Consider the following 13,849-nt stretch of genomic DNA (forward strand, 5'->3'; position numbering starts at 1 on the left):
GCATTGTCTCTACCGGTAGACCAGAATGGCGTCGCAACTTCTTCCCCTAGGTAAGTGGCCCGAATGGCTTACATATACATGTGACCCCTCGCTAACCAACATGCTAGAATTGATTGACAAGTGTGTCGGCTCGAGGATTTGGGTCATCATGAAGAATGACAAGGGTCAGCACTCTTGAGACTTCAGTATGGCGATGTACTAACACCCGCACAGAATTCTCCGGCACTTTGCTCGGTTTCGATGACTACGTCAGTGAGTTTTAACCCATCGTCCATCTCAGACTTCAATCATATGTTAATCTACTTTAGACATGGTGTTGGAAGACGTGACCGAGTTGTGAGTATCTTCAAGCCCCTCAGTCCAGAGAGCTGATGGTTCGGTTTCCTACTTCAGCCTGCCTCGTTAACAAGACGATCAGCGATTATACCGGATCCCAAGTCAAGCTCCCCAAAATCTTGCTCAACGGGAATAACGTTTGCATGGTAAGAACTGTAACTCCTCGAACAATCTCCATTCCTTTCACACTGACCACCTACCTCCAGTTGATTCCGGGTGGCGAAGGGCCGGTTGGTAGCGCATAAGCCCATGATATCCATGTCTTTCTTTTTCTTGCGATGATGAGAACCATTCTGAATGACCGTCAAAATTATGTCAAATAGAATCTGCTGTAATTAAATAACAGAATTATGATCTCTGGCCAACTTTTTCCCATTGCCAGCTTGGTCTCTGGCTTTATTCCTTCGGGGGAAAGGCACCGAGGTCACCTGGCGGTTTTTATCGAGTTGTTCTTGATATTTGGCCTAAAGGTTACTGTCTCGCAGTTCGAAGCTTCGCATCATTGACGTTGGCAGTGGCACTATATGGGAATCCCCGGTGCTTTTGACATTGTTGACTATGCTTTAACATTAGTGAGCAAGGGGAGCAAGGTACTCTAGACTTTACACAAATGTTGGAATGGAGGCAAATAAGAGAAGAAGAGGAAGAGTACGATGTATCGAGAGAAGAATGATGCTGGGGGGTTGCTCTATCATTCAAGACATGGGCAACTCAACACCTATAAGAATGAAGTTTGGTTGACGAACGGAGAGCTCACGCTGAGAAAGTCGAACTGAATGGTCATTGCGTAATTTGAGAGACTAGACATTAAGCTGACTGAAGAAGGATCTTGAGAGAATGATTTGGCAAATGCCTCAGATGTATCTAACGCATTTGGCCGATGGATATGTCTCATAGGCACCAGATCCAGCAAACGGTCCCTTCTTTTTGTTCTCTGCTTGGAAACGAAGGAGGATGAGTCGCAAAGTGGACCAGACAGAAGTGGAGTTAATAAGCAGTCAATTACAAGCCGAAATAGAAAGGAATCTATTCTGTAATGCTCATGGCCCTAATTCGGGGATAGAGGCCCCAATTCAGCAACGACGGCTATCGCAAAGCATGATTCTGATTCATGGATCATAAGCATTACTGTGTTGCCTTGAGTCGACCCGCACTGGGGTATCTGGGGCTTCTTGGGCCGGGCCGGTCAAGGTCGGGGTAAAGATCGTTGAGCGAAGCTAGGGAAGAATATCCAGACGGTGTTGGATAGGGTGGTTCTACCCCGGATCCCAAGTGGAATCTGTTACATAACAGGTTCCGCCAGCCCCCGCGTTTTGCAGCGACGGGCAGCGGGGAAAAGTAACTCTAACTTACTTTCCTTCCAACCTCGTAAACAAGAGCGGTCAGAATGACGCTCGTCTTTCGTCCAGTTTTGCGAAATTGCTGCGTGATAATGTCGTCGTGGAAGATGGTAAGGTTTGACAAGAAGACATGCATATTGGGTGGTAACTGACCGGCTACTTCCCGGTTGATGGACCGAACTTGCATATTTCCGTCGTGGAACAACGGGATCTCTAGACTGTAGGTAGGGCAGACCTACAATACTCGGAGATCATAGAGATGCGGGATTTAAATACTTACTGAGTACAGGACACCAAAGTCGCCAACCGGAACTCCTTCGTTCAACCGTTAGAGTGGCACTACATATGTCCACGCAGAGCGATTACTGGTCAGCCGCCACAAGCCACGATATTCGCAGTCGAGTAAGGATGGTTGCACATGCCTATTACTCGCTGGAGTTGCTTAGCCTCCCCATTAGTCTCCCCATGGCGCCTTGGTGGCCACGAGTGGCGCCAGGCTTTTCTACGGGAGGTGAGCAATATACGACGTGAACGAGGAGTTCCTCAAGCCAGTGACAGACGAGCACCCCTTTCCCATCATATGGTACTGAGCTGGTTTTTCATGGTTCTGAAAGAAAGGAAATCGCCTGGACGAGCGTGGAATTTGAGCTCGTATTTTCGGGAACGCCGTGAATGGTCACAGGCTTTCCAGAGCTCCTCGACGACATGGTGCCTCTGTAAAACCTCCACGTTTCACTTGGCTGCGCCGAGGCAGCATCAAATGTACAGCTACGTCTATTCGAAAATTGCTTGTGACCGGCAAGCCGCATGGGCCTCCAGGGATGAGAGAACTGACCCCTAAACAGCCCTGGTCTATTAAACAAGGCTGAAAAAGGAGTCTACTACCGAACAAGCATCCACGTAGAGCTGAGTACCTATGGCAATTTGCGACACCGCGAGGTTGGCTTGTTGACCTCCCCAGTGGCGTTACTGGAATGATCTAGTTCAACGTGGTTCCGCCCCCCTCCAAAGGGATTTGTTCTTCAATATTTTTTTGAAAGAAAAATAAATAAATAAAATAATATTAAGTAAAGACAAAATCAAATAAAGAAAGTCTGATTCAGGTGAGGGGGTCATAGAGTTTGTGCATTAGCCGGGTTACTGCGTAGTGATGGATGTTTTCTCCCGTGCTTCTATGCATTTGCTGGCTGTTGGTGGATTGGCTCTTGGGGTCTCTCGATGGTTCGAGGAAAAGAAAAAGCTTGATCACAAGAAATGACAGGGTCGCAGAGAGCCCAAGGGGAGCCATCAAGAAAGCCATTATTCTTATGGGAGATGGGAGGGAGATACGAATCATACACCGGTACATGGGCAAGCCATCCTTTGGGGGACAAAGGCGCGCTTTGGGCCGAAACGTTATCAGCGCCAACTAGTAGTGGGCCACGCCAGCCGGCGTACGTCAAGAGGAATCCAAGGGACCTGCAGGAGGACCGGTTCGGAGCTCCTTAACTCAAGGTGTACGCAGACTCTCTTATCTCGATGGTCCAACAGGGACTCTGATTGGAGTTCGGGGTTATCTTGAAGCACGTCAAGGGTTCATCCGCACGGGGCCGAATGCTTCGAATGTTGGATTTTGAATTTCCGGATTCTTTTCTACTTTGATAAATTATTTTCTCACATCTTTTTCTCTGTTTTTCTATAATGATTTTTTATTCATCTTCGTGTTTTGTCTCCCCCTCCTCCGAATCTTCCTGCTCAGTGGCAACAACCGATCATATCCGGATGCAGCTCTACAACTCATTCTGGAATTCTAACAAAAGCGCTACCTAGAAGCGGTGGTATTCAAGCCACCAATAATAGGGGTAAGTAGGGAGTACTACAAAGTAGCAGGATTTGTTCGGCCAGATCTAGCCCTTTTGGCCTGCGATCCGTGTACGGTGTAAGAGTCTAGGGATTCAGGTTGCAACCTAAGATTGAAGGGATTGCTATGTAGTTGTTACCAGTGGCCATTATGAATCGATTCTCCGATAGGTAGGCTGATAGGCAGGTAATCAACTATCAACAGTAGGCCAGTAGCCCATATCAGGGTATGATCTATCATTGACGCAGCGCCGTTTCTGACATCTGAATCTACAGTATCTACCATTCCGATCACTCCACTCTTTGGTGGACCCTGAAAGACGAACGGGCAGCGGGTAGAGGAGGAGAATGTAACCTTAGGAATAATAATGAGATCGCATCAGATCACACGACGAGAGTTGGTCGACTCGTTCCAAGGTTGACCGACCCGTGTCCATTGGTCGCTCGATGCTACTCGGTCGGCAGGACTGTTTAAAAGATCAACTCGGACTTACCTCCAAGTATTCACCTGGTCAAGACGTAAGACTTAATTAACACTTGAATCCTTTTCTGGATGTTATCTCCTTTCGGGGTCGCGTCCTGGTCGTTTTAGATCAGCGAACCCTGGTCGCTTCTTGGGTGGCGCGGAGGTCCCGCATGTCCGGACTTATCAAAGGAGTATGATGGATAATAAATCAATTCCCGTCAAGTAATAGTAATGCGATTACACCGCCGATAGTCTAATCAGAATTAAATTAAATTAATCCGACCGGGGATTTTAGGTTTCCCCATAGTGAACCACGCCGTGGATACCTCCTCTGGATATACTGCATGTCCATCTCGAGAGCCTAGTCTCTCCGTCGGTCAGCCCGTCGTGCGCATAATGCTGGCCCGGTCCAGCTGGATGTTGATCCGGTTGTAATCGCGACCCTCGTGGCTTACTTGCTTGCTTGATTTAAATACTCCCCTGCTCCCTCCAATCTCCGTCGCTCTGGTTGATGCGCCCAGCCGTCTGCTTGCCCTCTTGCTTCGACGAAACTGACCCTTTCTCTTATTTTCCTGGGCATTTTCTTTTATTGGCCGGAAAGACTTGATTGACTGGCCGATACCTAATAGTCTTCCCCCCCTCATCGGCTTAGCTTTTTCCTTCGCCTCTTCTTCGCTCTACCTCCCTTGTCCTTAACTGTCGTCCAGAAATCCATCTCCAAACATTATTGCGATCTGCGGTGCTCGCGGCTTGTTCTTGGATTCTGGTCCATTGCCGGTCTTTGATCTTTGCACGGACCCCTGGTGAACGTATCCATGGAGAAGGACGCGATTGAGCCCAAGGCCCAGCCTTCGGTGTCCGCTGACACACCTCCGCCGCCAACCTATGGCGAAACAGAAGTCACTCGAGGAAGCGTTGGCCGGCGCATCCTGGATAGTTTCAAGAGGGATCCCAATGCTCATGTCTCCCATACCTCGTCCGGAGCGAACGGGAAGTCCTTCGATATCGAACATGCGGCGGAACAGACTGCGGCCTCCCCGCTGCAGCGCAGCCTCAAATCCCGCCATCTGCAGATGATCGCTATCGGTGGTTCGATCGGTATGTACCTTCTATCTGTGTCGCTGTGTCCGATAGCACCACGCTGACCCCCCTTTGTGTGATGACAGGCACGGGTCTCTTCGTCGGTTCCGGAAAAGTGTTGGCCACGGGTGGTCCAGCATCGGTTCTTATCGCTTACGCCTTGATCGGCTGCATGCTTTATTGTACAGTGCATGCTCTGGGAGAAATGTCAGTCATCTTCCCGGTTGCCGGTTCCTTCGCCCACTTCTCGACCCGTTTCATCGATCCTGCCTGGGGCTTCGCCATGGGCTGGAACTATGCTGTGCAATGGCTTGTGGTTCTGCCATTGGAGATTGTTGCTGCATCAATTACAGTCGACTACTGGGAGTCTAGTGTTTCCAACGCAGCATGGGTGGCTATCTTCTGGGCAGTAATCGTGTCCATCAATTTGTTCGGTGTTAAGGGTTACGGTGAAGCCGAGTTCGTCTTTTCTCTGATAAAGGTCATTGCGGTCATTGGTTTTATGTAAGTGAACCCGACCGGGTTATCGCCTCACACCGACGGGTACAGGCAAACTGACGTGAGAGCAGTATTCTCGGAATCATTCTTAACTGCGGCGGTGGCCCACAAGGCGGATATATCGGTGGGAAGTATTGGCACAGCCCTGGCGCGTTCCACAACGGCTTCAAGGGTCTTTGTAGCGTCTTCGTCAACGCCGCTTTTGCCTTTTCGGGTACTGAACTGGTTGGTTTAGCTGCTGCCGAGACAGCGAACCCTCGGAAGTCCCTCCCTACCGCTGTGAAGCAGGTGTTCTGGCGTATCACTCTCTTCTATATCGTTTCGCTCACTCTGATCGGCCTCCTCGTGCCATATGACAACGACCAGCTGCTGAGCGGCGTTTCCAGCGCCGACGCCAAAGCATCCCCCTTTGTGATTGCTATCAAGAACGCCGGAATCTCCGTGCTTGATTCAATCATGAACGTTGTAATCATGATCGCGGTTCTGTCCGTCGGTAACTCGTCTGTCTATGGCTCTTCGCGAACTCTGGCAGCGCTCGCCGAGCAAGGACAAGCGCCCCGGTTCCTGGCTTACATCGATCGCAAGGGCCGTCCTCTCTGGGCCATCCTGATTGCCTCGGCCCTTGGCCTGCTTGGTTTCTTGGCTGCCTCGGACAAGCAAGAAATCGCATTCGAGTGGATGATGGCCATCTCGGGACTGTCGTCTATCTTTACCTGGGGCTCAGTCTGCCTTTCCCACATCCGCTTCCGTCGTGCCTGGAAGGTGCAAGGTCACAGCCTGAATGAGTTAGCCTTTACCTCCCAGCCCGGCCTGATCGGATCTTGGATCGGGTTCGGGTTCAATTGTCTTGTGCTTGTGGCCCAGTTCTGGGTCGGCTTTGCTCCCATCGGATACAAAGATATGACGACGAAGGAGCTGGTCAACAACTTCTTCTCTGTGTACCTGGCCGCCCCGGTTGTGTTGGTCTGCTACATCCCATACAAGATCTATTATCGGACGCCTTTCCTCCGAGCCAAGGACATGGACTTGCATACCGGGCGTCGGGATCTCGATATCCAATATCTGATCGAACAGGAGCGTGCTGAACAGGCAGAGTGGCCGGCGTGGAAGAAGCTTTACAAATTTTTCTGTTAGCGATGCTTTCCAATTCCCGAGCATTAAGCACAATTCTGATTTACATTTTAATTCTTTCTTTCCTTCTTTCTTCTTCTTCTTCTTCTCCCCAAACCTTCTTCGACTTCCAAATGATGTATGATTATGATAATGGTTATGGTTGAATTGAAACACTGCTAGAACCAGCATTCCGCCAGCGTACTCACTACTCCCGTACTCCGTAGATCCAGAGCTGGAGAAACGGTCCAGATGGGCGCTAACGCGGGTGGTACAGTAAAACGGGTACGAGGGCGAAAATCATACGCCGTGGTTACCACGGGCAAGGGTACATTAGCGGTACTTAATCCTCGAGTATTGCTTGGTACTTGAAAAGAGGTAGCGCCCAGGTAACCAGACAGTTGCGGGCCAGGGGTCAATAGTCTGGAATAGCAAATTGGCAAATTTACCATGTCTCAGTCGGTAATCTTTCACGGCGCGACCAAAAATAGACCATCCGGCGGAGAACACGTGAGGCTGAGGCAGCTACCGTAGTTTCAGGACGGTAAATTACCGATGAAGGATCCCAAAAGGACCGGCGGGAAGAGAAGCGCCCATCAAAGATCTCGCTCGGCCAACAAAAGCATCTGTTGTCATCTACCTTACCTATCTACGTCCTATTCCCACCCTTACGGACACCACCTGGGTTTTCTCTCCTCTCGCCTCCCCCTTCCCATCGATCTCAGCCTCCCCTGCTCTGTTGCCGCCCTTCTTGTGACCTGATCGACTCCTACCCGGCGCTTTCTCTCCTAGATTCCCACTCGCAGGCGCCCTCGCATAACTACCTTACTTCTCGGGCCTATGCTGGTTTGCTTCGCAGCCGCTCCGTGTTACGATAGGAATCGCAAAGGCTTAATTCCTCCAGGCGCTGGGATCGAGGCTGGTCGCTCTTTCTACCCCTCGTCTTGAGATTTCCTCGTTGCTCTTCGGGCATCTATTCGGCTGAAGCGCCCCCGGGCTGGCTTTTTGGGTGACTTCCTTTTGGTTTCCGTGCTCATTTCTTTTACATTTTTGAGGGGAAGTTTCCATGCCCCTTTACCACCCGCGCAGTGTTCCACATTAGATCAGCACTTTTTTGAATTCGTTCGACTTGTCACCCAGCGGTCACAATGCCTGGCTTTTCGGATTCCTTCTGGACGCCCGACTACGCCACGGGGCTCGGGGTGCTCTACGGGAAACTCCAACAAGGCGTTGTTGAAAACAGGCAGATCTACACAATTGCCTCTATGCGTGCGGATGCGGAAGATCTGTATGGCAACAAGCTTGGGGACATTGCGCCGAGCGTGGATCGCATGACGACCGGATTTGCGAAGGATGATGGGGCCAGTGTGCGAAAGGTGGGTGGATTGTCCCCATGTGTGGATGGCGGGTGCTTTCCCCTCTTCCATGCTTCTGACTACTAACATGGTATTATTCTCATCACAGGCATACGAGGGGGTTCGTACGGAAATGGTTGAATCGGCCAAAAATCATCAGAAGATCGCATCGAACATCCGTGAACTAGTCGTCACGCCGTTTCGGCGCTGGTGCGACCAACACGAGGCTCGGATCCAGATCTCCCACGACGACCTTCAGTCTCGCATCAAGGAACACACAAAACAAGTGGAACTGGTCAAGAAACTGCGAAGCCACTATTTCAACAAGTGCCGCGTGGTGGAGGATCTCGAGGAGGAGAACAAGCTTGCCTTCCAGGCTCCTGAAACCAGCCCGAAGGCCAACGCTCCCAAAATCGTTCTTCCGGAGGAACAGGAGCCGGAGGAAGAACCGCTTGAGATTGGGGATCGCATGTACACTCCCGAGGATCTCAAAAAGCTGCTGCTGCACATGCTGGACAACATCAAATTGGGTGACGTTAAGGTGCCCATTATCGGAACCTATCAAAACACGTCGACTGGCTCCGATATTGTGGAATACACCCAGAAGCATATGAATGCAACCAGCATCACCTATGCTGAGAGAATCGGACAGGACCTTGTTGATGGTGGCATTCTCCGATTAGTGGGCAACATGGGCAGTACCTTTGCCAACAGCTCCAAAATGCGATACCAGTGGCGTCCTAGGGTGTTCCAAATCACCGGCATCCCCGACAAGAAGACGCCGTTGATGCGGGTGACCTCGATTGCGTCGAGCGAAGACGGCAGTGAATCCCCGATTTCCTCCGTTTCGGAGATGCTGGCAGTCTGGAATCCGCTCAACAACCCCCATCCGAACGAGACGCCGGCCGAGAAGCTGCGCAGGGAGGCGCGTGAGGCTGACGAGCGATACAAGAGTGCTATTCGGAAATTGGACCAGATCCGATGCAAGCTCGAAGAAGAGATTGTGGAGAACCTCCGCTTTATGGAGCAGTGCGAACTGGACCGACTGAAAGCAATCAAGGCTGTTGTCTTGGATTTCTCTGGCGCAGTTAGCAACGTGATTCCCAACCTGCAAAGCACGGTGGATCATATGATGCTGTACCAGGAAACAATCCAACCTCTCGGAGATTTGAGATATCTGCTCGAGAACTACCGCACGGGAGGTTTTGTGCCCCGAGTACAAGCCTATGAAAACTACTATGGGTCCGTAGAAGGTAAGTGTCTACGCTTCTAGTTCATGAACAGACAAGTCGGTTGCTAACATGGCTAGATCAAATTTTCGGTGTGGATCTTGAGGCCAGAGCGAGGGCCGACCGTAAACGCGTTCCTATTCTGGTGACCACCATTCTGACCTATTTGGATAACCGTAAGTCGGCGCTCTGCAGAGGAACGCGATGGATGCTAAAGGAGTTTTTTCCCTAGGATACCCCGAACTCGAGGGCGATGAGGCGCGGCGCGCAATTTGGCTTTTCGATGTTCCTCTGGCAGCAACACACCACCTGCGGGGTGCTCTGAACAACTCCAAGGTCGACTACGGGGAGTTGTTGCCGAAATACGAGATGCCCATTATTGCGAGTGTGTTGAAGCTGTATCTTTTGGAGTTGCCAGGTGCGTTCTGTATTTGTTGGACAACTTGATACAACTGCTAACTCGAACCTCAGACTCTCTTGTTTCCTCTCAAGTTTACGAAATTGTCAAGACTATCTATTCTACCACTGCTCATGAGACCACGGAAGAAGGACGGATTAAGGTCTTGCAGAGCACACTGGGCCAACTTCGTCTCAACAACATAGCTACCCTTGACGCCATCATGACTCATTTCACGCGCCTGATAGATCTCACGTCTGCTGACGACGCCTACGTTTCTTCTCTTGCTCAATCATTGGCTCCTTGTGTCCTTCGTCCGCGCACAGAAAGCAGCCTTACGATGAATGAACGGCACAGTTATCGTCTGATCCGGGACTTGTTCGCCCACAAGGATGCCATCTTTGGCGAGCTGAAGCGGCAATCAAGTGCGCTTGGAATCGCAGGCCCGTCCAACAATCGTCCTCGCGCTATTAGCACCGACGAGAGCAATCGTCGGGCAGCCATGGAGGCTCGCGCTCGCGCTATCGTTGATCGCACTCGCGCTAATAGCCCAGCGCCTCCTCGGAAACACCGTCGTGACCGATCCAGTGGCGCTTCTGAGGCTGGACGCTTCCCCGTCAACGTCACCAGCCCGACCGAGAGGAGGACCATCGTCCGAAACAGCCTTGATGTTCCCAGCAGCAACAGCTCTCCAACGGGAGCTGAACAACTGTCTACGGTCAACATCAACTCCGCTGAGCCTGCCACCAACGGTACCTCTAGTGACTCTCAGGCCTCCGCTGCCGCTAGTGGAAGCCCTTCTTCTGGCACGTCTAGCCCTCCACCACCGGCTGTGCCCGAAGATTCTCCCACGCCCACGCCCACACCAGCCCAAGATGCCGAAAAGCGCGCTTCCACTCGCTCTAGTGGCATCTACACCCGGAAACCCGGTCTCGGCAACAGGTCCAGCTTCCCCACCGTTGCAAGCGGGGAGTCAGAGCCGGGCAGCCAGAGAAATAGTCTGGTCGAGAATGAGCCACCCAAAGGCGTGACTCTGGAAGATAAACCCATGGATGATTAAATGCGTCGACGTCGATACTCCTCACCTTGATTTGATTTGCGGCAACCAGAAAGGGACAAGAAAAAGAAACCCTCAAATCATACGTTTGCACGTGGACAAGACTTTCCTTTTCCCTTTTTCTTGACGGTCTCTCCCGTTTTTGAACAGCAGCTCAGCATATCTATCATCTATCATTATTATGAAGCTTCCCCAGCTTCATCGTTGTTGATGGATAGGACATGTATGTCACCACTTTTTGAATCCTCATACTTTCAGCAGGCCTTGTAAGTTGGGATGACTGTGGTGGCAGCTTCTGTTCTCTTCTTTTTTTTTTGTATTCAAGTATAAAGTCTATCATTATACTTCACATACCCAATTTTTTTTTCTTTCTGTATGTTTATATTCATTTGCTTTGTATGCATAAATGTCACCAACTACTTTTCATTGACTTTCACTTTTTTTCTTTGTGTTTTTGGCTCCGCCGTCTACTACCTATGTTTCATTCTGATGTTTTCTTTACCCCATCTTATCAATACAAGCGACTGTATGACGCTGACTCTTGAGAATTCATCTACGATAACTGAGTAAGACAAGAAAGACGGCGTAGAAGTGTATCGTGAAATGTTTATTTATTATTTCGTCATAATACCATAGCCAATGTAGTGAGCAACGTTCGCCATCACTCGACTATGCAGTGCTGTATCCAAGTAGGGTAATGGGTGTATCTATCGCAACGCTATGCAAGGTGACAAAGGTCACCAGGAACAAAAGAAATCAAACATGATAGAGCGGACTTCATAGACAAGTGAGACTCTGGGTATCACAGACCTTGGCCCCCGAGTAAGCTTCTGAGGATGCCCTCACCTGGCCCTGCAATCTGACTCTCAATCTCCTTTTGAGAAACAAAGCAAACGAGACCCTGCTCATCCAGCGATTTACTCGGGGTCATAGGTCCATTACCCGACTTGGAAGGTGTGCGCCTAACGTCCGAGCCACCAGAAACCGTGCCGCCTCGACCCCGACCCTGGTATTCACCCACCAGCCCCAACGTCTCCAGGTTGCTGATAACATCTTTGAATTCTGTCGCAGTAAGCGGGTGGAGGAGATTGTCTCTACGACATAAGACACAGTAGGTGTCAAAAATTTGCTTGATGGTCGGGACGGAATGCCGAGTCTTTGACGGGGTACCCAGGTGCTCTCCTTCGCGCTTTTTCCGATCAAGGGCAATCAGAACACAGATTGCCGCCTTTTGCTGAAGGTTGAGGTTTTTAAGACGCTGGACTGTTCCTTGGCCGAAAGCAGACGAGGTAATGCGGGCCACATGAGCGATGCTAGCCCGTGGCGCTGTGAAGACTGTGTAGGTTGAAGTCGGGTTTTGCTTGGTCTTAGTCGGAGATGAGAGGTTGTTGTTCTCGACGAGAATAGTTTTGGAGGGGGATTCTGGGCAGGTAGCCTGCTTCTCAAGCTTTTCGAGGGTCTCCTGCTCGATGAGATCGATGGCACGTTTGACCAGTTCAAAGGCTTTTCGTAAATCTCCGGTTTGAGATGCGACTTTCTTCGCGCACAGCATTATGGCGGCCGGCTGGGCAAAAGGGACGAAGGCCGGGTCTTGGTGCTGACCTTGCGGCAGCAGTGACCGAAGTCGATTGGTGATTACACCCGCAATTTGGCTGGCGTTATATGGCAGGAAAGGAAGAAGTTGAGGTTTCAAGTTTTTCGCTTTCAGTTGTGGTAGTGATCGATCGGTCAGGTCCAAGGCGTTAGCAATACCGATAAGCATCAGCTTAGACTTGGTGTGCAATGCCCATTCAAATAGGGATTGGAGAACCCCAGCATCTGCCGTAAGAAGATGGTCTATCTCATCCAGAGTGACAAGGAAGAACCCATTCTGTTTCTTATCCGGAATGAACAGACTCTTCAGCCGCTCGGTCTCGCTTTTCTTAAAGACCAGATCATCTTCGCAAAGATCTTCAATAAGTTTGCTGTAAACATCGCGCGCAGTCCGCATACTTGCGCAGTTGATATGTGCAACCTTCACAGACTCGAGTTCCAACTCACGACACACCTCCTGCACCAAAGCACTCTTGCCAGTGCCGGGAGGACCACTAACGTATAAACAATCACCATGGCGGGACTTTACACCGTCTTGGATAAACGACGTCAACTTCTCCCGCTCTGCATCTCGACCAACTATTTGAACCGAGTTTGCGCCTCGTGCGAACAATTGCCTGGCATTCGTGTATATTGTTTGGGTCATTGTAGGAGTAGAAGTCTGTCGAGGAGTGCGCGGAGTAAACGATTTTCCCCCGACTTGAACTCTGTGCCTGGGTGTAATGGGCGGAGAGTCCAGAGCGTCCCGGAACCTCGACTTGGACGGAGTTTTGAGTTGAACGGGCTTGGTGTTTTCATCTGTGCCCATTAATACCTATTCAACTTAGCCAAGTGTCATTAACTTACCATTGACCGATTCCGAGACACAGGATGGCTCCTCCTCTTCCTTTTCTTCCTCCTCCTTACCCACAGATTTAGGCAGCACATTCCCATTGGCAAACTCTTTGGTATCTGTTTGGTAGTCGTGTTGTGGCGCGTCCGGTTTCCTCGCTCTCGATCGCAGTTGGCGAGATGACGACAAAGACGCCTTGGAATCTTCCCGAAGAATCCGCGGGGGTTGTGTCCGGCGCTTGCTTGCGCTGCGCAGTGGCAATGACGGGGCTAACACGGAAATAACGATCAGTATTGGTACGAGCCCGATTATTGTTCGCTCATGGATCAAGAGGGCAAGTGCAATGGCTTACCTTCTGTGTCAATAGCACCGCGTTGGCGCTTTCCTAGAACCGAGGCTGCCATGCTGGAAGAGCTACCAGGCGTAGAGAAGGCAGGAGCAGCTTAGAGGGGGGGGGGGTGGATATGGATAGATGGCAGCTAAGAAAGGTTGAGAAAGTACGGAGAAGGAGGGAAGCGCTAAGAACATACTTCAACCCAAAGGAGGCTTAATTGAATTTCCCGCCCTTCTCAGGTCGCGCGACACCGCGTTTCGTGTCGCGCGTCTAGACCCGTCACGTGCACCGCGTTGGCTCTCGGGCGCGGGACAGAAACCATTGGCGCAAACAGCGGGGAGGGGCGCTGCCGGACGCCGTAGCCTGGATGCCCGAGAGTGGCA

General features: G+C 50.8%; 4 protein-coding genes across 4 annotated transcripts; 3 read left to right on the forward strand and 1 right to left on the reverse strand.

Annotated features, from left to right (window-relative positions):
* Positions 1–25: 25 nt before the first annotated feature.
* Positions 26–581, forward strand: LSM5 (RNA-binding protein LSM5; the record flags this gene model as incomplete). Its single annotated transcript, XM_046091999.1, has 6 exons — positions 26–50; positions 108–164; positions 214–252; positions 309–336; positions 419–482; positions 543–581. 6 exons carry the CDS (start codon positions 26–28, stop codon positions 579–581), a joined length of 252 nt encoding a protein of 83 aa, XP_045947976.1.
* A 4,215-nt stretch (positions 582–4,796) lies between these two features.
* LDX57_010246 (amino acid permease GAP1) lies at positions 4,797–6,693 on the forward strand (the record flags this gene model as incomplete). The annotated part of the gene is made up of 3 exons (XM_046092000.1): positions 4,797–5,079; positions 5,148–5,565; positions 5,631–6,693. 3 exons carry the CDS (start codon positions 4,797–4,799, stop codon positions 6,691–6,693), a joined length of 1,764 nt encoding a protein of 587 aa, XP_045947977.1.
* A 1,124-nt stretch (positions 6,694–7,817) lies between these two features.
* On the forward strand, positions 7,818–10,710 carry rga8 (GTPase-activating protein RGD2; the record flags this gene model as incomplete). Its single annotated transcript, XM_046092001.1, has 5 exons — positions 7,818–8,045; positions 8,134–9,277; positions 9,334–9,429; positions 9,486–9,671; positions 9,725–10,710. The coding sequence occupies 5 exons, from the start codon at positions 7,818–7,820 to the stop codon at positions 10,708–10,710; spliced, it is 2,640 nt and encodes an 879-aa protein (XP_045947978.1).
* A 799-nt stretch (positions 10,711–11,509) lies between these two features.
* Positions 11,510–13,536, reverse strand: CDC6 (AAA family ATPase CDC6; the record flags this gene model as incomplete). Its single annotated transcript, XM_046092002.1, has 3 exons — positions 11,510–13,098; positions 13,147–13,401; positions 13,485–13,536. 3 exons carry the CDS (start codon positions 13,534–13,536, stop codon positions 11,510–11,512), a joined length of 1,896 nt encoding a protein of 631 aa, XP_045947979.1.
* Between the last annotated feature and the right edge of the window lie 313 nt (positions 13,537–13,849).

Source organism: Aspergillus melleus (assembly GCF_016097325.1).
Source record: "Aspergillus melleus strain CBS 546.65 chromosome Unknown contig6, whole genome shotgun sequence".
Taxonomy (NCBI): Eukaryota; Fungi; Ascomycota; class Eurotiomycetes; order Eurotiales; family Aspergillaceae; genus Aspergillus; species Aspergillus melleus.